Here is a 24,268-nt window from a genome sequence, read left to right as displayed (position 1 = left end):
ATTTAAACAGATGTTTAAAGATTTTTTTTAGATTAATCGCGATTAACTACATAATTTTATGAGATTAATCGCAATTAAAAATTGTAATCGTTTGACAGCCCTAGTTTTTCAAAAAAAAAAAAATCAGATTTCTCAGTTTTAACATTTGATATGTTATCTTTGAACTATTTTCAATGAACTATAGGGTTTCCATGATGTGCAAATTATTGCGTTCTGTTATTTACAGTTTACACAGCGCCCCAACTTTTCTGGAATTGGGGTTGTATAATTACGGTGTCATTTAAGTCATATGGAGTCTATTTCCAGTAATTAAACAACATATCTGAGGTAAATGTTGCAATTCCTCATAGCTTTGTCTCATTTCCATTGTCTCCGTGCCTTTATAAAAGCCTCAACAGCCAGTTGCTAGCTAGTTAGCTGAATTTTTAACCTCATTTTAGACATAATCTTTTTTTTTTAGGGATTAAACAACATATCTGAGGTAAATGTTGGTATTCCCCACAGTTTTGTCTCATTTCCATTGTCTCTGTGCCTTTATAAACGCCTCAACAGCCAACTGCTAGCGAGTTAGCTGAATTTTTAACCTTATGCTATCCATGAATAATCTTTTTTTCGTAATTAAACAATACATCTGAGGTAAATGTTGGTATTCTTCATAGTTTTGTCTCAGCCTTTAAAAAAAAAAAAAGCGCGCCATATGCTAGTTAGCTGAATTGTTAACCTTAGTCATAATTTTTTTTTGTAATTAACCAACACATCCAAGGTAAATGTTGGCATCCTGAATAGTTTTGTCTCATTTCCACGGTCGTTGTGCATCATTAAAAGCCTTAATGGCCGTGTGTGAGCTAGTTAGCCAAAACATTGAATTTATTTTAATCAATCAAAAGTCTCTTGTTAGTAATTAAACACCACATCTGAAATAAATGTTGGTGTTCCTAATAGTCTTGTTTAATTTCCATGGTCACTGCAGTTTTATAAAAGGCTTAGTAGCCATGTGCTACCTAGCAAAATAAGTAATCCAATCTGAGTTTTTTCTTTGCATTACCTTTTCATTGTTCACATCAAAGGTGGAAGACTATGTGGTAGCTAGTGAAAATATCCTTTTTTCAGTCAAACAGCAGCGAGATGTTGCCTAGCAACACTTTTTTTTTAATTAATTAAGCCACTTTAATCCGCAAACCTGTAGTTAGAAAGTGTAATTTTAGTTACATTGAGTCTCGAGTAATTTATCAACTCCTCCGAGGAGAACATTTACATTTTGACAAATCTGTCATTTCCAGTTTGTATAAAATTTAACGGCTTGTGTTTTACCTAGCTAAACTGTTAGCATCGTTTCAAAGAGGTGCCTCTATTGCCCAGTTGCCTAGCAACAGTGTTCTCACAAATTTAACCAATTGAACAGTACGTCAGGTGCGAATTCAGAAATTCCATTTGTGTACACAATATTTCCCATGCTAATTTCTCGAGACATACAGTGGGGCAAAAAAGTATTTAGTCAGTCACCAATTGTGCAAGTTCTCCCACTTAAAAAGATGAGAGAGGCCTGTAATTTTCATCATAGGTATACCTCAACTATGAGAGACAAAATGAGAAAAAAAATCCAGAAAATCACATTGTCTGATTTTTAAAGAATTTATTTGCAAATTATGGTGGAAAATAAGTATTTGGTCAATAACAAAAGTTCATCTCAATACTTTGTTATATACCCTTTGTTGGCAATGACAGAGGTCAAACATTTTCTGTAAGTCTTCACAAGGTTTTCACACACTGTTGCTGGTATTTTGGCCCATTCCTCCATGCAGATCTCCTCTAGAGCAGTGATGTTTTGGGGCTGTCGCTGGGCAACACGGACTTTCAACTCCCTCCAAAGATTTTCTATGGGGTTGAGATCTGGAGACTGGCTAGGCCACTCCAGGACCTTGAAATGCTTCTTACGAAGCCACTCCTTCGTTGCTCGGGCGGTGTGTTTGGGATCATTGTCATGCTGAAAGACCCAGCCATGTTTCATCTTCAATGCCCTTGCTGATGGAAGGAGGTTTTCACTCAAAATCTCACAATACATGGCCCCATTCATTCTTTCCTTTACATGGATCAGTCGTCCTGGTCCCTTTGCAGAAAAACAGCCCCAAAGCATGATGTTTCCACCCCCATGCTTCACAGTAGGTATGGTGTTCTTTGGATGCAACTCAGCATTCTTTCTCCTCCAAACATGACAAGTTGAGTTTTTACCAAAAAGTTCTATTTTGGTTTCATCTGACCATATGACATCCTCTTCTGGATCATCCAAATGCTCTCTAGTAAACTTCAGACGGGCCCAGACATGTACTGGCTTAAGCAGGGGGACACGTCTGGCACTGCAGGATTTGAGTCCCTGGTGGCGTAGTGTGTTACTGATGGTAGCCTTTGTTACTTTGGTCCCAGCTCTCTGCAGGTCATTCACTAGGTCCCCCCGTGTGGTTCTGGGATTTTTGCTCACCGTTCTTGTGATCATTTTGACCCCACGGGGTGAGATCTTGCGTGGAGCCCCAGATCGAGGGAGATTATCAGTGGTCTTGTATGTCTTCCATTTTCTAATAATTGCTCCCACAGTTGATTTCTTCACACCAAGCTGCTTACCTATTGCAGATTCAGTCTTCCCAGCCTGGTGCAGGTCTACAATTTTGTTTCTGGTGTCCTTTGACAGCTCTTTGGTCTTGGCCATAGTGGAGTTTGGAGTGTGACTGTTTGAGGTTGTGGACAGGTGTCTTTTATACTGATAACGAGTTCAAACAGGTGCCATTAATACAGGTAACGAGTGGAGGACAGAGGAGCCTCTTAAAGTTGTTGTTACAGGTCTGTGAGAACCAGAAATCTTGCTTGTTTGTCGGTGACCAAATACTTATTTTACCGAGGAATTTACCAATTAATTCATTAAAAATCCTACAATGTGATTTTCTGGATTCTTTCCCCTCATTCTGTCTCTCATAGTTGAAGTGTACCTATGATGAAAATTACAGGCCTCTCTCATCTTTTTAAGTGGGAGAACTTGCACAATTGGTGGCTGACTAAATACTTTTTTGCCCCACTGTAATCAATCAATCCAGACGACTGTAAAAGTGAACCTTGTCCGATGGAACGGCTGGCGAAGTTGTACATCTGCATGGCGATAGCGAAGTCTTCAAGGTTGTTCAGGAACTGAAAGAAAGACCTGAACTCATCAAAAGTGATGCCCTGTGGGAAAGAAAGAAAAGCGAAGAGCCAAATCATAACTAGCCTTTGTTTGAATGTTGTTTTTTTACTCGACTTGGTTTTAATTATGATAATTAGACCAGCCTAACGTAGCTTAGTAGTGAATTATATATCTTGTAATACAAATCAAAATAAATTAGCTGGTCTACTGTTAGCAAGCAGTCAACTGAATTTTGAATACAACACATTAGTTAGGCTAGCATTAGCTAGCCTGTTAATGCTGAGGAAAGATATTATTAATTATAATAGTCTATACAAGTCAAGTCAAGTTTATTTGTATAGCGCTTTTAAGAATAAACATTGTCGCAAAGCAGCTTTACAGAATTTGAACGACTTAAAACATGAGCTAATTTTATCCCTAATCTATCCCCAATGAGCAGCCTGTGGCGACGGTGGCAAGGAAAAACTCCCTCAGACGACATGAGGAAGAAACCTCGAGAGGAACCAGACTCAAAAGGGAACCCATCCTCATCCGGGCAACAACAGACAACATGACTGTAACATTAACAGTTTTAACATGAAGTTAATTTTAACGTTAGCTAGTAAACTAGCACACTGACTTATTACGTAATATAATTAGACTAATATATTAGCTAAGCAAAATACTGAACTAACTTGGCTAACGATGTTAAATATTACGTTGTATACAATACAAATATTTTATTCTGAGCACCACTGTGAGTCAAATGTTTTGATTTTACATGTCAGAGGTTTATCAAAGACTGTCCAATCAGATATAATGTAAGCTCCGCCTTTCTGACCCAGAAATGTCCATTCTCCATTTCAGATAAATCGTCTGGAACAGTTCATTCAGACCCAGGCAATATCGCCAAGCACAATGGACTGGAGTTTTAATTCATTCAATCTTTCAGCAGTATTTCACTGTTAAAATTATCCACAGAGATAAAAAAAAAAAAAAATTGTAACAGTGAGTGAATAACATGATTGGGGGGAGAGAATGGAACAATGCGTTTTGACAAGGTGAGCTCGGCTGCTCATGAAAAGCGAGCTGAAACCATCATCTGATAAGGATTTGGCGCCAAGATATAACTCACAAAACACACAATAGTAGCAGTGGCATTTTGTTAAGGAACATTTTTTTTTTATCCGAACAAACTTTCATTTCAGTTCAAAGTCAACACACGCCGCCGCCAAATTTATTTAAAAGAAGTGCTATAATGTTCCCGAGTAGCGCTGCGATCTATCGCTAAGAGATTACGAGTTTCTCTGGTGATGTAATGTAAATGTTTTTCAAAATGACAGAAGCCACAGAAGTTAGCGGTAGATGCTAAATGTATCTAAATTATCATTTTTGTCTCATGTGCTCCTGTGTTAGCGAAACATCTGAGGTAAATGTTGATATTCCTCGTAGGTTTATCTCATTTTCACCATCACTGTGCCTTTATAAAAGGTCTTAAAAGGCATGATGTAGCTAGCTAAAGTCATCAGACTTCTTTCCAGTCACGTAACTGCAGTTGCCTGGCAAAGTGTTCTCGCTGCTTACAACAACAAACAGATCGTCTAGCTATAATTAATTAAATTGATATTTTGACTAGCGTTTGTACACAGATCAGTGAAGGTCTTTTATTTTCCTCAGACAATTTCGTAAAATGTTTTAATTTCAGGTGTAAAGTCTTATGTTATTCTGTTCTTTTGTCCATTCAGATATGATTCAAAAGTCTTATCACGTTTCCCACTTTGGTGCTTTCATGAGAAACAAAAGGCCTCGTGAACATGTTGGATTGCACCAACACATCCACTTCCCCGAGAAGAACTCACTCTTTTCACCAGCGAGGGCATCTAACCGAGCTGAACATGATACTATTGGGGCAGCGGCCTGTCAGTCACTTCCAAGAACAAAGGGGAGGAGTGGTGTTTAGGGGCAGAGGTGACAGGAAGAGATGTAAGATTACACTGCGGCTTACAAGCTGGTGTTACACACACACACTGCTGATGGTGCGGCGGAGCATTCAGGTGTGAAGTGTGTGAGGATGTTGAAGCGTTGGATGATCAGAAAGCTTGGAGAGTTTGGTTACGTTCCAAGAGAAGGAAAAAGGAAAGGGAAAATAAAAACAGCATGGAAGCACCTTTTCATCAGGAATGGACTGCCGCACGTTTTCCAGGTAGCTGCGTATGTCCTCGACGTTAGTGTACCGCAGGAGGATGCGAGCAAAATCTTCCTCGCTGATGGTGGTCATGCCTTTCGAGTACGTCAGAAACTCGATCTCCAGCACCTCCGTCTGGAGGTTATCCATAAACCTGAGACAGAAGTAGAAGGAGACGGTTTCAAATTTCTACAAAGGAAAACCTGAATGGAAAGTGGAAATGTATAACAAAGTGAAGATGCATTGGGCTTCTGGGTCTAAGGTTTTAATTTATAATCGACCAATTAATCATTAGTTCAACTCTCAATTATCCTACTGTCATCCACACGTAAACGACCTTGCGATCAGCCAAATATGCCAGAGAAAATGTGTTTGTACTCAGTGTCCCATGTTAGCACTCGCCCTAAACCACGAGGTGGAGAGAGTCCAAATTAGGAATAAAAATTATTTCAAAAACCATTATATTCATTAGCACTGTCGCCTCACAGCAAGAAGGTCCTGGGTTCGAGCCCCGGGGCCGGCGAGGGCCTTTCTGTGCGGAGTTTGCATGTTCTCCCCGTGTCTGCGTGGGTTTCCTCCGGGTGCTCCGGTTTCCCCCACAGTCCAAAGACATGCAGGTTAGGTTAACTGGTGACTCTAAATTGACTGTAGGTGTGAATGGTTGTCTGTGTCTATGTGTCAGCCCTGTGATGGCCTGGCGACTTGTCCAGGGTGTACCCCGCCTTTCACCCGTAGTCAGCTGGGATAGGCTCCAGCTTGCCTGCGACCCTGTAGAACAGGATAAAGCGGCTAGAGATAATGAGATGAGATTATATTCATGGCATTATGTCTCCATTTTTGTGTAAAGGTTTAAACAAATGAATGTCAGAGCATTTTGGATGAATGAGAGAAGCAAAGTATTGGATATGAAACCTTTTTATGTAAATTTTTGTTAAAAAAAAAAAGCTAATTAGGGCATGTGAGAGCATCTTCAGTGAATGTGAAAGGACACTTATCAGTGAAGGCACATGTTGTACAAATGCGAAAGGTAAGAGAGCATTTTATATGAACGTGAGCAGCGGATATTTCTAAAATTAAAAGCAGAGTGTAGGAAAATTCTGAGCAGGGTTTTGAACCAGAATTTTTTTCCTATTGGTTCGTTCCGAACAGAAACGGAATTTTAACGTTTCCGGTTTTGGGTTCCACCATTAAATAGACGTTCCCGAACCGGTTAGAACAAAAAAATTTCGTTCCCGGAACGGTTAATTACGTTCCCTGTCAGCTGTTTAGCAAATGGCTATAAAATTATGTCTCTGTCTCATCCAGCTTAAGCCAAATGTAGGCTAATTCTATTACAACCTTCATTAAATAAGGCAAGAAATAATTCAAAACAATTATTATTTCAAATGTTGGTGATTTGGATTCTCAGTATGTCTTCCCATCTACACAAACAGAAAAAGTGCCAAAAATGAAAGAGAATTCGTTTAGTGTGTTACCAAAGGCTAGTCAGGCCCTATGCATTGATAGGCTAACAGAGGTTAACGTCATTTAATGTTCGCGAGCCTCTCATTAACGTGGACAAATATATTGATATCGTGTTTGAAATTGACGTTTTTGAATAACGATAGACTGCAATATTTACCTCTTATTTAAGATGTGGAGGCGTGATAGTAGTCCACCCTCCCGCTCTCTCCATTCAGTCAGCGAACGTCACACAGGAAGTGAACCCCAGCGGGTCATAGAAACTTGCGCAGGAGAAGAATGACTTTTTTATTTGTAGGCTACGGAAACTTTGAGGAACGAAATAAAAACTGGTATTAACCGGTTACCATTATTTTTAATAAGCGTTTCTGTTCCAGAACATAAAAAATAAAGTTTCTGGTTTCGTTTCTGTTCCATGTGAAATAGAAAAAGTTCCCGGTTTTCGTTCCTTGAACCGGTTCAAAGCCCTGATTCTGAGAACATCATACATCACAATGAGAAGTAAAATTGTGAACGTGAAAGCAATTTGTGCAAATACGAGAGGCAAATTAGTGAAAGTGAGAGCGTTTGGTACAAAAAGGTAGATTTGAGAACGTGAGAGGAATTTTTTGTGAATGCGAGAGGAACGTTTATGACGTCGGAGCATTTTATGTAAATGCGAGAGGTAAATTTGTGAATGCGAGAGGTGAATGGGTGAACGGGAGAGCATTTGTGAAGTAAAATATTCGACGCAAGAACATTTTATTTGAATTCAAGAGTCGAAAGTGTGAACATAGAGTTTTGTAAGAATCTGAGCTGTATGAGGGATTTTGAGTCAAAGGTATATTTATGAATGCGAGTCCATTTTGAATAAATACGAGAAATAAATGAGGATATAAGAGCGTTTACTGTAAAAGGTGAGGTTATGGAATCATACGGTGTCAAAACAGCAGTAATACATCATAAACTGGCTTGCTGACATATTGAGAGACAAATAAAGCTTCATTGTCAGTGCGTGGTCAGTGTCGGGTACCTGTAGAAGTCGTCAAACGTCAACTCTGCCTTTCCTTTCTTCCCGAAGAAGTGTATGAGCAGCGTGGTGTCAATCATGCTCTCGTCTGTGCGCTGATCAGAGAGGGCCAAGAGGGGGCAGGGCAGAAAAGAAAAGAAAAGGAGTGACTGAGAAAATAGTCTGAGGTGATTGGATGAAGAGGCTGTTCATCAAGGATGCAGAGGAATCCAAGGAACTGCTTCGTTCGGTGCATTCAGGTTCACCAAAGTGGGACTTGCACAGATGCAGCCATCTTTATACCATTCAGATGAAAACATCAGGCATAAAGATTGAAAGACGAGTGCGAGACAAATACAAGAGCGCCACACATTCACAGATATATCAATATGTGCATTTGTGTAAAATATGCACTCCATAAATCTGAGCAAATGAAGACAGAGACAGACAGACGCTGACAGACGAGAAGATGCACGAAGACATCACAGGCCATGCATTTCAGAGACAGGCTGCATTCACACATAAATGCCGATGTGTGAATAGGTGAATAGAGTCCACCTTTTTCCTGCTGCAGATAAACCCTTCCTCTTCCTTCCTTCACTCTTTCTCTGAAAGTCCAATATACTCGCCAAAATTTTTTTTCCTCACAGCCATGAGAATAAGAGTGTTCTGAGAGCACAATATCCCCCGCTGGCAACTATCCCATAACTCTGGTAAAACGCGACTGAATTGAACGAAATTGCAATATGCACATGACTGACATATAACAAAGAATCCTGCCAAGTTTCATGAAATTCCTCCAAAAATCGTGAGAGGAGTTGATTTCAGAAGGTGAGTACCCTTCCCGGGAAGGACGGCCGGACAGACAACGCCACAACATAATCCCCCTTCAGGCCTTTCGGCCAGCAGGGGATTAAAAATTTGCCAAATTACATGAAATTCCTCCAAAAATTGTGAGGGAAGTTGATTTCAGAAAGCAGGCACATCTTGATGAAATTGACAAAGTACAAGTTTGTCAATAATCAAGGGCATAACTCTGGGAAAATTTGCCCAAATTAAACGAAATTTCAATCTGCGTATAACTGTCATATAACAAAGCCTTTTCCCAAATTTGGTAAAATTCCTCCACAAATTGTGAGATGAGTTGATTTCAGAAGAACGTACACCCTCATGAAATTGTCAAAAGTACAAAGTTATTTAATCAAGGGTCAAAACTCTGGTAAAATTTTCACAAACGAAATTAAATCGCAATATGCGTATTACCATCATATAACAAGGCCTTTTGCCAAGCGTCGAAAAATTCATCCAAAAATTGAGAGAGGAGTTGATGTCGGAAGGCTAGCACACCTTCATGAAATTGTGAAAGTATAATTTTGTTAATCAAGGGCTGTAACTCTAATAAAATGTGACCGAATTGAACAAAATTACAATATGCGTACTACCGACATATAACAAAGAATCCTGCCAAGTTTGGTGAAATTCATCCAAAAATTGTGAGAAGAGTTGATTTCAGAAGGTGAGTACCCTTCCCAGGACGGAGGGAGGGAGGGACAGATGGACATGCATACAGTACATCACCACGACATAATCCCCTTTTGGGCCTTTCGGCCAGTGGGGAATAATAAAAATGACATTTGTGATAGTATCATCATCCAGGATAACCGGACTCCTTTGAAGCAACACGATATGATGCAAAGTGATTCAGTATTGAGTAAGAGTTTCAGTTTTAACCGGAAACAGAGTGATAGGCCACGCCTCCCTTACTAGCCTGACAGGCCAATCAACGAGCCTCCAGTCTTGGTGTCTAATTTGGAACCATTACACTTTTCCACCGCAACAGATCTGGGTCACGGCACCAACACTGAAGCACTGCTGGTTTGGTCCCAAGAAAAGCTGACACGAGGGGGTGGATATCTTCGTCCTGACAACAACCCAAGTTATTTACTGGTTATTAGAGAACAATGTGGGGAATGTTTGTTTATTAATTTAATTTATTTAAATTTTTTTTTTAATTGCAAAATATGCTAAATTATTATGGTAATGATGAATCAATGGTCGGTTACCAAATTATGATGGTATTGTTAATCAGTTGTCATAGTTCTAATTTACTATTTATTCAACTTTGTGTAGAAAATACAGAGAAACACTTTTTTTTTTTTTTTTAATGCGACAGTGACTCTCTTGCCCCTTTTCCACCAAAGCAGTTCCAGGGCTGGTTCGGGGCCAGTGCTTAGTTTGGAACCGGGTTTTCTGTTTCCACTGACAAAGAACTGGCTCTAGGGCCAGAAAAACCGGTTCCAGGCTAGCACCAACTCTCTGCTGGGCCAGAGGAAAGAACTGCTTACGTCAGCGGGGGGGTGGAGTTGTTAAGACCAACAACAGTAACAAGACCACGAAAGATTGCCATTTTTAAGTGACGAGAAGCAGCAGCTGTACAAACGCGAAGTCATCCATTATTATTATTGTTGCTGCTGCTTCTTCCGTGTTGTTTTTGCTTCGATATTCGCGCCAAGGTTTATGCAAACGTAGCGACGTAACTGACATATACAGCAACGTAATGACGTATACAGCGACGTAACTGACGTGGCTTCCCTTAGCACTGCGAGCTATGGAAAAGCAAACTGGTTCTCAGCTGGCTCGTAAGTTGAACGAGTTGTGAACCAGCACCAGCACTGACCCCGAACCAGCCCTGGAACTGATTTGGTGGAAAAGGGGTATCTGTTAAGGTTTGAAGAAATATTGTAAAAAGGTATCAACTTGCCAAATGGAATCAGATTTGAAAGCAATTAATGAAATAGCATAGACAAAGGTGTTGTTGTTGCAAGAATAAAATAATAATAATAATAATAATAATAATAATAATAATAATGCAGCTGAAAAAAAATTGACTGTTAAAAAAAAAAATATATCCAGTGCACTCTTAAATTTAGAACCCTTCAGTGTTCTTCAGTTGTCCCTCCAACAAAGTTTAACTTTACAGCAAAATGTTTTCCTGTCTGAAAGGGTTCCAAGTCAAACTTTTTCGGAAGCAATGAACCTTTAAAGAACCTTTTCTTTCTAAGATTGTGTGTATTAACTGAGAAAGTGAGTGGTACAAGCTCCAAATTGATGGTCTTTACTTTCTTAGTACCGAGAACCAAATTTAGCTCTTGGCACTTGGTACAAAAGGTTCTTCAAGAGGTTTGTAAGGGTTCATAACCTCCTGAAAAGATTCTTCTAATAAGGAAACATTCTGTTGTAGGATTCTACAGACAACCTTCAAGCGTTGTCCCAGAAGAACCAAAGAACCCATAAGGGTTCTAAATTTAAGTGTAGGCTTGATCTTGTATTATACATGCCATATGCCAGAGGCTGAGATATAGGAGGAGCCTATCATGCCAAATTTCATTGGGCACGCCCTTTTTCAAAAGCTTTAAGTGCATTCAAGACAAACAAGAGCAGAGCTTCGATCCATGCCTCCGCAATACCTCCAGATTAAAATCCTATCCGGGGAGAAACCATTTCAAGCATTTAGAAAAGAGGTTACAAAAAGAGAAAGAATGGTGGACTCAAGCAAAGGAATCAGACAGGAACATAGAGTGTTTGAGGTGAGGTGGAAATGGAAAAGTGCTACACATCACATACAGTACACAGTCCTCAGACAAGTATCGGCCCAAATCACAGTTCAGGTGAAATCCCCCCCCCCAAAAAAAAACAAAACAAAACCACACAACAAAAGATCTTCACTGGGAAATGAACTTTTTAGTTTTTCACTTAAGTCAACACAGCCTTCCTATATATATTTAAATAATATGTTCATCTTATTATGAAGCATTATTAATCACATCCCCCAAAAAATGTGAAAGTGACACAGACTTTATAGTGGATAAGGACGATAGTCCTGGGATTTGAACTCACCACCTTCCAGCTGATGGGGCAGAACCTCAAAGAAATAAGTCTGTGAACTACTAAATAGAAAATGTCTCTAAAATCAGAAACCGGTCAACCAGCCAAGAGGTGCTTTGTGTCAGACATCTGCTTATTTTGTTTTCTATTAAACTACGAATGACTCACACCTAAAAACAGATTTTAAACTGCGCTATTACTTTCAACATCGTCACTCGTCATACTGTCGGAGACGATCCCAATAAATCGTTGCTGAACTCTTGAGTAGACTAGGTGATAATGTGTGTTCTCCAGGTCAGATTATACGATGAAGATCCTCTTACGATAGACCTGTGATTAAAGGAAGTTTTTTTTTTTTCCTGTGTACGTCACCAATCATCTGGAACTCATCCTGTGCAGAAAACAGGCTTGAGGTAATACAGAGATTTTTTTTCTGACCATTAGCATATTTGGCTTAATAAAAGGACACCATGACCCTTTTTGTAGCTGTCCTGTGTATTTGAGATCATCCTGCTCCATCCTCTGATTGGTGGACCTCAGATGAACTTTGTGGATCTTAGATTTTGTTTTAAAAAACAAACAAACAAACAAACAAACAAACAAACAAACAAACAAACAAACAAACAAACAAACAAAACAAAAAACCCACAACGCAGCCATTTTGTAAAATATATATATTCAAATAATCAAAAAAATACATGACCAAGCAGCCTTTGTTATTATTTAAAAAAAACCCACCACAATAATGCATGATAAAGCAGCCATTTTGTTTGAAAAGGTGACCAAGCAGCCTTGTGTTAAAAAAAAAAAAAAATTACCAAGCAGCCTATTATTTAAATAAACAAACACCACAACAATGCATGACAAAGCACCCATTTTGTAAAAAAAAAAAATAATAATAATAAAATAATAAAGACCAAGCAGCCTATTAAAAAAAAAAAAAAAGACAAAGCAGCCATTTTGTAAAAAAAAAAAAAAACCAAGCAGCCATTTTGTTAAAAAACATGACCAAACAGACAATTTGCATTCAAAAAAACAAACAAAAAAAAAAACCCATGACCAAGCAGCCATTTTGTAAAAAAAAAACAAAAACAAATTATAATAGAAAAAGACCAAGCAGCCTATTAAAAAAAAAAAATCCACAACAATGCATGACAAAGCAGCCATTAAATAATAATAATAATAATAATAATAATAATAATAATAATAATAACCAAGCAGCCTATTTAAAAAACAAAAAACAAACAAACAAAAAAACACAACAATGCATGACAAAGCAGCCATTTTGTAATAAATAAATAAATAAATAAATAAAACCCTGATTCCAAAAAAGTTGGGACAAAGTACAAATTGTAAATAAAAACGGAATGCAATAATTTACAAATCTCAAAAACTGATATTGTATTCACAATAGAACATAGACAACATATCAAATGTCGAAAGTGAGACATTTTGAAATTTCATGCCAAATATCGGCTCATTTGAAATTTCATGACAGCAACACATTTCAAAAAAGTTGGGACGGGGCAATAAGAGGCTGGAAAAGTTAAAGGTACAAAAAAGGAACAGCTGGAGGACCAAATTGCAACTCATTAGGTCAATTGGCAATAGGTCATTAACATGACTGGGTATAAAAAGAGCATCTTGGAGTGGCAGCGGCTCTCAGAAGTAAAGATGGGAAGAGGATCACCAATCCCCCTAATTCTGCGCCGACAAATAGTGGAGCAATATCAGAAAGGAGTTCGACAGTGTAAAATTGCAAAGAGTTTGAACATATCATCTACAGTGCATAATATCATCAAAAGATTCAGAGAATCTGGAAGAATCTCTGTGCGTAAGGGTCAAGGCCGGAAAACCATACTGGGTGCCCGTGATCTTCGGGCCCTTAGACGGCACTGCATCACATACAGGCATGCTTCTGGATTGGAAATCACAAAATGGGCTCAGGAATATTTCCAGAGAACATCATCTGTGAACACAATTCACCGTGCCATCCGCCGTTGCCAGCTAAAACTCTATAGTTCAAAGAAGAAGCCGTATCTAAACATGATCCAGAAGCGCAGACGTCTTCTCTGGGCCAAGGCTCATTTAAAATGGACTGTGGCAAAGTGGAAAACTGCTCTGTGGTCAGACGAATTAAAATTTCAAGTTCTTTATGGAAATCAGGGACGCTGTGTCATTCGGACTAAAGAGGAGAAGGACAACCCAAGTTGTTATCAGCGCTCAGTTCAGAAGCCTGCATCTCTGATGGTATGGGGTTGCATTAGTGTGTGGGGCATGGGCAGCTTACACATCTGGAAAGACACCATCAATGCTGAAAGGTATTATCCAGGTTCTAGAGCAACATATGCTCCCATCCAGACGACGTCTCTTTCAGGGAAGACCTTGCATTTTCCAACATGACAATGCCAAACCACATACTGCATCAATTACAGCATCATGGCTGTGTAGAAGAAGGGTCCGGGTACTGAACTGGCCAGCCTGCAGTCCAGATCTTTCACCCATAGAAAACATTTGGCGTATCATAAAACGGAAGATACGACAAAAAAGACCTAAGACAGTTGAGCAACTAGAATCCTACATTAGACAAGAATGGGTTAACATTCCTATCCCTAAACTTGAGCAACTTGTCTCCTCAGTCCCCAGACATTTACAGACTGTTGTAAAGAGAAAAGGGGATGTCTCACAGTGGTAAACATGGCCTTGTCCCAACTTTTTTGAGATGTGTTGTTGTCGTGAAATTTAAAATCACCTAATTTTTCTCTTTAAATGATACATTTTCTCAGTTTAAACATTTGATATGTCATCTATGTTCTATTTTGAATAAAATATGGAATTTTGAAACTTCCATATCACTGCATTCTGTTTTTATTTACAATTTGTACTTTGTCCCAACTTTTTTGGAATCGGGGTTGTAAATAAAATAAAACCTAAGCAGCCATTTTGTTAAAAAACATGACCAAGCAGACAATTTGCATTCAAAAAAAACAACAAACAAACAAAAACCCATGACCAAGCAGACATTTTGTAAAAATAATAATAAAAATGACCAAGCAGCCTATTTAAAAAACAAACAAACAAAAAAAAACCCCACAACAATGCATGACAAAGCAGCCATTTTGTAAAAAAATAAAAATAAAAACCCAAGCAGCCATTTTGTTAAAAAAAACATGACCAAGCAGACAATTTGCATTGAAAAAAACAACCAAAAAAAAACCCCATGACCAAGCAGCCATTTTGTAATAATAATAATAATAATAATAATAAAAAAATGACCAAGCAGCCTATTTAAAAAACAAAACAAAACAAAAAAACACAGAAATGCATGACAAAGCAGCCATTTTGTAAAAAAAAAACCCAAGCAGCCAATTCATTAAAAAAAAAAGAAAAAAAACCATGACCAAACAGCCAATTTGTAAAAAATAAATAAATAAATAAATAAATAGAAACCACATCACCAAGCAGCCATTTTGTTAAAAAAAACGTGACCAAGCAACCAACTTGTTAAAAAGGTGACCAAGCAGCCATTTTGTAAAAAATTAAAATTTATAAATAAAAACAAACAAAAACAAACCACATGACCAAGCAGCCATCTTGTGAAAAAAAAAACATGACCAAGCAGTCAATTTGTGAAAAAAATAAAAAATAAAACCACATGACCAAACAGCCATTTTGTTTAAAAAACATGACCAAGCAGTCAATTTGTAAAAATAAATAAATTAATTAAAACAAACCGCATGACCAAGCAGCCATTTTGTAAAAAAAAAAGTAACCAAGCAGCCATTTTGAAAAGCGATTCGAGCTCAAAAGTACAACGTTGAATGTTACCAGTTTTACTCATTTTGTCAAGAAAATTATAAACTGCATTAGCACAGTAGCTTCTTGACTGACTGACAGCATGTGGAGAATAAGCAAAATAGGTTTGTTTTTTTTCGAACTCTCCTTTAATTGCTGAACTACCCCTGCTTTCTGTTACGACATTCACTCTTTTTCCATTCCTCAGTTTCCTGTAAGATTGATATAAGGAGCGTTACGTCACAGTTCCTGGAAACCACTACTACAAAGTCATCATCGCGTTACACCGTAGACAGCCACGCCCCTTGGGGCGGAGTCATCACTTGAGGGCTTTTAGCCTTTGATCTGGCAGGTGAAAAACAGTGATTAGTGGGATGACTAACACACACTTCCACACGCAGTCACTCAGACACACACTCATCAGACACTTACAAACACACACACGGTCTAAGTGTTCATCTGAGAGCGTGCAGTCAATAATACAAACAATCCTGTGTGTCATCTGGAAGAGTGGGCTCTCGAATTACTATCTCTTTCTCTCTCACACACACACACTGTGAGTAACAGACTGTGTAAATAAAGAGCAGATGTATGGCTCAGCAGTGTCATTAGGCTGCAGTTTCCTCACTGTTAAATCGTCTCAACACAGCCAAATAAACAGATCATCGCCTCCCACTTGTCTGCTGCTGTGTGATGTTGGAACCCTCGAAAAGACATAGAACCTCCCTGCTGACGTGCTAGATCCGTGAAGGATTACTAGTTATATGTCGGCACTACAGTCTACAGTCCATGATCTAGCATACTGTGCTCATCATACAAGCCGCACTGTGGTGGATTCGTTTTAGCTGACTGTGTGCACCTGTTTCGTGTCTCCCCATTAATTCGTTTTGTACATTTATACTAGGTGGTGTGACGAGCCAATGATCTAGCTCTATGGATCGATTCTTAAAATGGAAATGATTATAAAGTCAATTAAATGTTGTGAAAAGAAAATAACGTGTGAAAAAATTAAAAACCTTGCGGGGTATGTACGAAAACGGTGTACAAGCCAAAATGCGCAGCTCACACATTACAATAATCAGTACTTATTATTGCATAATGGGATTTTTCTGTCAATTAGCATCTCTGCTTCGTTTACATTTCACTGCTATATCTAAGTCTGGTGTCTCCTGATTGGTGGATTGTACACGAGTGCCATAATCGCGCTCATACTGAGATTTTAAATCAGATATTTCTCACAGTGCCAGAACTTCGTTGTTGTCCATCTTTGGCTGCAATGGCACTAAATCGTGCCATGAATGTGCATTCTAAGGGCCTATGCATGCTCTTGCGACAAGGCTTTCGCAGATAGGTTTTCGCAGACAGTTGTAATTTATCGTTGAGCGGGGAGTAAGAGGCGTGCGCGATGTTATTCACCGCCACAACGCAAGGGGGCGCGAAGTCACGAAATCGCTAGGAGTAGTTGGTGGGTGTGGTTAGTGGAGTGTTTATCCTCCGGTTACTTATAATGACTAGAACTGGAGTCGTATAGATGTACGTACTTCCTCACTTCCTCGATCAACCGCTCTTCGTGCTGCTCCATCTTCGCTCGTGTTTTTAAAAATGGCGGTCGTGAAAACAAACCAAACCGGGAAAGTAGGGAAGCGGAAGTGCGTGTACAGCGGATGTAGAGTGGACCAATCAGAGCCCTCTTGTCTGCGACGCTGTCTGCGAGGCTTCTGCGGTGGTCACAATTTTTGGGAGGTGCGCGCAGAGCGTCTGCGAAGGGGGGGCGCTACGCAGACGCCATCTGCGACGCCATCTGCGAGGACTGCGTTGTCAGCATAAATTGGCCTTAAGTCTCAGTTTATGAAGAAAACAATTATTTTACAAAGTGGGAGCGTAATTTGCATCCGCATCCAGTACCGCTCAAATCAAGCCACGCGTTCTGGAAGGGCGCTCGATATTTTCAATTCGAAATGAACGGCTCTTAAAATATCGTACTCTATTGATGAGGTTGAAGTAACAGTCACAGATACAAGACCCAGTGCTTCGAGATCCTTCCGTGTTCACTAATGAGGTGAAATAGATACAAGTAAACAAACTTGGGTCAAAAATAATAATAAAAACACTCATACTCCGTACCCAGTAGTTAGGAGTGTGAGCGGTTTCCCCCGCTCTAGTACACTCGATTTGATCAATCAGGTGTGTTAGAGCAGGACCTCGCTCTGTACATGGAGACGGATGTGCTCATGGTGAGGACGATGAATGAAAAAAGCGAGGGATGAGAGAGTGAGGGCTGAAGCTGTACCTCTGCCAGGTCAGAAAAGAGCGCTTGGCTGGCGCTTCGTCTCAACACGTCCCAGTAGCTCCGCGCCACATACTTCTCTCGGCTTTCTTTTTTCGACACCTGAGGGAGGGTCGGCAGCACAGGGGCGGCCCATTAGTGGGTTAGCAATCACTAGCAAGAGAAATGAGTGCACACTGAAAATGTGAAAAGAAGAGGGCTCGTCAGGGCTACGCTAAACGAGGTTACATGAGAGAGTTATTAAACTTGTTTGGTTAGTACTATTACTGGATGAACAGTGATTCAGTTTCATAAACAATATCTCGCCCTGTTTTTGATGAATCTTAAGTGTTAGTGTTTGTTAGTGTTGAGTGGAAGGTCAGTGAGAACAGTTTTGATCTTAAAGGAGATATGCAGAACCTTCATTTTTAAATACACTTCTGAGTGGATAGTATCTCCATCCTTGACTCTTGTGTCTCATGTGGCTCTCATTAAAACAGGATAGGTGTTATAACTTATGCAGCATACATGTACACGCATGCATTTTCACTGATAAAACGTAAAAGGCTAATTAAATAATCAGATGAACTGAGACAATCACATTCTGAAGCCAATTAAATAATCTTATACCGGTAACTTAAACACGCAATACAAGTTACATGTATTAATCTAAATGCAGGTAAACAACAAGTGTTGTTGTTATGAGACTGAAATGAGAGTCGCATCTTACGCGTCTGCGTTTGTGCTTCTTGAAGGCCGAGCTTGCAGCCGATTGTTTCGAAACAATCTGACTTTCAGTTCTTCGTTCATTCACTTCTTCCACATAAGGGTGAGATATTGCTGCTAAGGCAAGCATATCCAGCAGGGGGAAGAGAGGAAGGAAAAAAAAAAAAAAGCATATCCAGTGGAGAAATCTGATGACTGGTCCACTCATTCTCCATTTTCTCCATACTGAGTACTCCACCATTACTGCTCTGCTTACACTCCGGAGAACTGGTGCAACTGAACTTACTTTCCTTTTCTTGTCGTTTTCTTTTCCTTTAATTGTTGATACAGCACCCTTCATTCAATACGGGCTTATAGCCAACGCGCCTCACCAGATCAGAGGCTTCATACGAGTCCTCAATAAAATGTGCCCGTGAACTTCTCGCAAAACACGTCCAAATCTTTGCAGTTTGAACATTCTTGGGCCATGAATGCAACGTAAATCCACCTTCTGTCATGTTGCTACATCCGCCAGCAACACATCTACGTGGCATGGCGATAAATTAGCTCAAAATGGAGGATCGGAGTTGCAGTCAGCTCTGTTTTTTAGTATAGCGAAAATGATGAGACCGATAGACTTCCTGCGGTGACGTTATGGACGTCAAGGTCATTCACTCAGACCGCTACCTATATAAAATCACTTTAATCATAAAAATTACTATATTAGATTTATTGTTAACGCTTAAAACTATTCCTGTGCCATTCTTGAGGTCTCAAGGCGTTTATAAACAACAAGTGAGGCCATGGTTCTGCGTATCTCCTTTAAAGCAATTTCACGTCCAGTCTGGCTGAAAAATATTAAAACGCAGAGTCGCATTCAGACCCGAGTACAGCAAAAAAGTCCTCAAATACAGAATAAATATTGATGGGATTTGAGTAAACACTTGATTTTTCTTATTTAACTGGCATTGATGGGTAACTTGTAATAAAACAGGAATATGATAACAATACAGTTGAAAATTTGAATGCTAAAAAACTGAGTAGATCGTTTTTTGGGGGTTATTTTTTCAAAAAAAGTAAACAATGCAGCAATTATAAGTAAATGTTTCATTTTTGGACATTCAGGGATAAGCCAATGGCAATTATTAATTTTTTTTTTCCACTTTACAATTTATGTGTACCTGTAAGGAGGTGATCATAACGTGAAAATTTCATACTGTATCACTCCAATCCAATTATTTTTAATTTTTCTTTCATCATTTCTTCCTTTCTAACTCTCTACAGTGATCAGTGCTGAGTTTCGCAAAAGCATCATAGCACAAAGATCATCGTTAAATGGTCGCGCGAGCAGCACAATGAACATTCTCTCTTCTAGTTAAGATGCTGTTAGCATTAGGAGGCTTTTGGGAAACGCCGTCTTGTAAAAGAAGCCATTTTGTCAAAACAACAGAAGGATCAGCTCGGTTTCCGTGTGTATGTGTGTGTGTGTGTGTGTGTGTGTGTGATGATTAAATGTCACATTAGGTGGTCCAAGTGCTTTAAAACTCTCCAGCAGCGGCTCAATAGAAAACACATTTTGCTCTCAGTGTGTTTCTGCTCCAATCAGTCAAAGCGTCTCTGATGAAGTTTGCACTAGACTTGTTACATGAAACAAAGATCGATCTGAATTTAATTTCCTATCAAATCAGGATCAAAACAGTTACTTAAAAAAAACTCAAACAAATCGTTTGACCCTTGAAGGTCAAACCTCCCCGCTTTGCTCATGTTCGATTTTTCTCACGGGCTCATCCTGTTTTCCCACCTTCGTTTCACATCTAACACATAAGGTCAAAGGTCAGAGGGCACAAGGTGGTGGTGCTGGTGGTGATACATACGCTAGTGCCTGGGGCGACATGATATCCGTAGAGTTGCATGCTCTACGTGGTGTTCGCGAGGCGGAGGAGGAAGAGGAACACACACACACACACATACATGTTAGAACAGGCCAAGTGGTTAAAGAAGACAAAACATTGACACTTGTGACTCGTTTTCTTCCTCGCTATGAGGTTCGCAAGAAGGACGGCTCTACAAAAGTGTTCAAAACTGGGGCACGAAGTTGTCATTCAGCAAATCATCATGGTTGCCAAGGCTAGACATTATACACACATAAGAAAAGCAGTCATTTAGGATTTATAACCTCTTAAAGAGCATTCCTTAGTCATGGTATAAAAACATCAGGGTGTTAACAGTGTGTGTGAGTGAAAGACGCTAATGCTGCAAAACCCTACTGGTTGTTCCCCCCCCAAGACCATCCATGATATCATCCATCCATCAAACATTAAAAGGAATTCTCTACCTGATAAAGATGATGTAATTTACTGATTAGATCACTACCCTTATGAAGCAACACACCATCATGACCCCCAGGTGGCCATTGTGGATCCTCTCCCTGATATGCAGCAAACAGTCATCTTATTATGGAAGCTGCTTTGCTTCACTTCGATCATCATCTCCTCCCACATGAGAAGCAAACAACAAATTATGGATCTTCCCAACACCCGACACGTTTTCTTACTCAGGATTGTCTCGTCAGCTCTTTATTAACTCGGCCATTTTCCAAAGCCACTTTCTTCTAACACAAAACCATGAACACATACTTTCACACCTAGGGGCAAATTTGGTATCGCCAATCCACCTGAAACCCACACAGACCCAAGTAACCCAAGCTCAGGTTCAAGTTGGGAAACCTAGGACTGTGAGAAGACAGTGCTATCTGCTGTGCCTCCGTGTTGCTCACATTTAACACCTATGTCCGACTTATCATTCGTGTCCTAATCCCAACATCCATCTCCTAATCCATGACCCAAGCACTCCTGATCAATTAGCGACACCAACTGTCTAACCCAAAACCATTCCTAGACCTCTCCATCCAAGACTTCTCTCCAGTTGCATCAGCCATCTTCCAAACCAATATCCTTCTCCTTATCCTGACCAACATACAGTGGTGCTTGAAAGTTTGTGAACCCTTTACAACCCTGATTCCAAAAAAGTTGGGACAAAGTAAAAACTGCAAATAAAAACGGAATGCAATGATGTGGAAGTTTCAAAATTCCATATTTTATTCAGAATAGAACATAGATGACGTATCAAATGTTTAAACTGAGAAAATGCATCATTTAAAGAGAAAAATTAGGTGATTTTAAATTTCATGACAACACATTTCAAAAAAGTTGGGACAAGGCCATGTTTACCACTGTGAGACATCCCCTTTTCTCTTTACAACAGTCTGTAAACGTCTGGGGACTGAGGAGACAAGTTGCTCAAGTTTAGGGATAGGAATGTTAACCCATTCTTGTCTAATGTAGGATTCTAGTTGCTCAACTGTCTTCGGTCTTTTTTGTCGTATCTTCCGTTTTATGATGCACCAAATGTTTTCTATGGGTGAAAGATCTGGACTGCAGGCTGGCCAGTTCAGTACCCGGACCCTTCTTCTACGCAGCCATGATGCTGTAATTGATGCAGTATGTGGTTTGGCATTGTCATGTTGGAAAATGCAAGGTCTTCCCTGAAAGAGACGTCATCTGGATGGGAGCATATGTTGCTCTAGAACCTGGATATACAGTTGTGTTCAAAATAATAGCAGTCCAACATGACTAACCAGATCAATCACTGCTTTTGGTAGAAATTATATTACTACATGGCAAACAATTTACCAGTAGGTGTAGTAAAGTCGTAGAAAACCAACAGACCCAACATTCATGATATGCATGTCCCGGAGTCTGTGTAATTGAATAATTAAGTGAAAGGGGCGTGTTCAAAATAATAGCAGTGTGGAGTTCAATTAGTGAGGTCATTCAGTCTGTGAAAATACAGGTGTCAGTCAGGTGGCACTAATTTAAGGATGAAGCCAGCACATGTTGTACATCCATTTCTCTCTGAAAACCTGAGAAACATGGGTCGTTCCAGACATTGTTCAGAAGAACAGCGTGTTTTGATTAAAACGTTGATTGGAGAGGGGAAAACGCATAAAGAAGTGCAGAAAATGATAGGCTGCTGGGCTAAAATGATCTCCAATGCTTTAAAATGGACAGCAAAACCAGAGAGACGTGGAAGAAAATGGAAGACTACCATTTGAATGGATCGAAGAATAGCCAGAATGGCAAAGACTCAGCCAATGATCAGCTCCAGGGTGATGAAAGACAGTCTGAAGTTACCTGTGAGTACTGTGACAATTAGAAGACGCCTGTGTGAAGCTAATCTATCGGCAAGAAGCTCCCGCAAAGTCCGACTGTTAAAAAAAAGACGTGCTGAAGAGGATACAATTTGCCAAAGAACACATTGACTGGCCTAAAGAGAAATGGAGAAACATTTTGTGGACTGATGAAAGTAAGATTGTTCTTTTTGGGTCCAAGGGCCGCAGACAGTTTGTCAGACGACCCCCAGACAGTGAATTCAAGCCACAGTACACTCTGAAGACAGTGAAGCATGGTGGTGCAAGCATCATGATATGGGAATGTTTCTCTTACTATGGTGTCGGGCCTATTTATCACATACCAGGGATCATGGATCAGTTTGCACATATCAAAATACTTGAGGAGGTCATGTTGCCTTATGCTGAAGAGGAAATGCCCTTGAAATGGGTGTTTCAAAAAGACAACGACCCCAAACACACCAGTAAGCGAGCAGCATCTTGGTTCCAGACCAACAAAATTAAAGTCATGGAGTGGCCATCCCAATCCCCGGACCTTAAGCTGATAGAAAACTTGTGGGGTGACATCAAAAATGCTGCTTCTGAGGCAAAACCAAGAAATGCAGAGGAACTGTGGAATGTTGTCAAATCATCCTGGGCTGGAATACCTGTTCACAGGTGCCAGAAGTTGGTCGACTCCATGCAACACAGATGTGAAGCAGTTCTCAGAAACCGTGGTTATACAACTAAATATTAGTTTAGTGATTCACAGGAATGCTAAATCCTAAAGATTTTTTCAGTTTATACAGTCAATATTTGAGTTTGTAATGAAAAATGCAGACACTGCTATTTTTTTGAACAGCCCAAAATTCATTTTTCTTCATTTTCTGTAAAGTAATTAAAACATTGATACATTTTTCTTCATGTTTTGATGTAGAATATAATGTGCAGTGTTCCCAATGCATGGAAATAAAAACTATTATAAGGATTTTGAGCTTTACTCACGTTTTTAAACACACTGCTATTATTTTGAACACGACTGTACCTTTCAGCATTGATGGTGTCTTTCCAGATGTGTAAGCTGCCCATGCCACACGCACTAATGCAACCCCATACCATCAGAGATGCAGGCTTCTGAACTGAGCGCTGATAACAACTTGGGTCGTCCTTCTCCTCTTTAGTCCGAATGACACGGCGTCCCTGATTTCCATAAAGAACTTCAAATTTTGATTCGTCTGACCACAGAACAGTTTTCCACTTTGCCACAGTCCATTTTAAATGAGCCTTGGCCCAGAGAAGACGTCTGCGCTTCTGGATCGTGTTTAGATACGGCTTCTTCTTTGAACTATAGAGTTTTAGCTGGCAACGGCGGATGGCATGGTGAATTGTGTTCACAGATAATGTTCTCTGGAAATATTCCTGAGCCCATTTTGTGATTTCCAATACAGAAGCATGCCTGTATGTGATGCAGTGCCGTCTAAGGGCCCGAAGATCACGGGCACCCAGTATGGTTTTCCGGCCTTGACCCTTACGCACAGAGATTCTTCCAGATTCTCTGAATCTTTTGATGATATTACGCACTGTAGATGATGATATGTTCAAACTCTTTGCAATTTTACACTGTCGAACTCCTTTCTGATATTACTCCACTATTTGTCGGCGCAGAA

At 39.7% G+C, this 24,268-nt stretch overlaps 1 protein-coding gene across 1 annotated transcript in view; it reads right to left on the bottom strand.

Annotated features, from left to right (window-relative positions):
- micu3a (mitochondrial calcium uptake family, member 3a) overlaps nucleotides 1-24,268 on the bottom strand; it is a 90,276-nt gene that overhangs the window by 11,784 nt on the left and 54,224 nt on the right. Inside the window, exons 8-10 of the mRNA XM_060915884.1 lie at nucleotides 7,807-7,898; nucleotides 5,316-5,487; nucleotides 3,102-3,210 (exon numbers count right to left, since the gene is read on the bottom strand). Of these exons, the coding sequence (XP_060771867.1) occupies nucleotides 3,102-3,210; nucleotides 5,316-5,487; nucleotides 7,807-7,898 (373 nt within the window). The remainder of the gene's footprint in view (nucleotides 1-3,101; nucleotides 3,211-5,315; nucleotides 5,488-7,806; nucleotides 7,899-24,268) is intronic.

Source organism: Neoarius graeffei, chromosome 3, assembly GCF_027579695.1.
Source record: "Neoarius graeffei isolate fNeoGra1 chromosome 3, fNeoGra1.pri, whole genome shotgun sequence".
Taxonomy (NCBI): Eukaryota; Metazoa; Chordata; class Actinopteri; order Siluriformes; family Ariidae; genus Neoarius; species Neoarius graeffei.
This window is presented reverse-complemented; position numbering and strand designations above follow the sequence as displayed.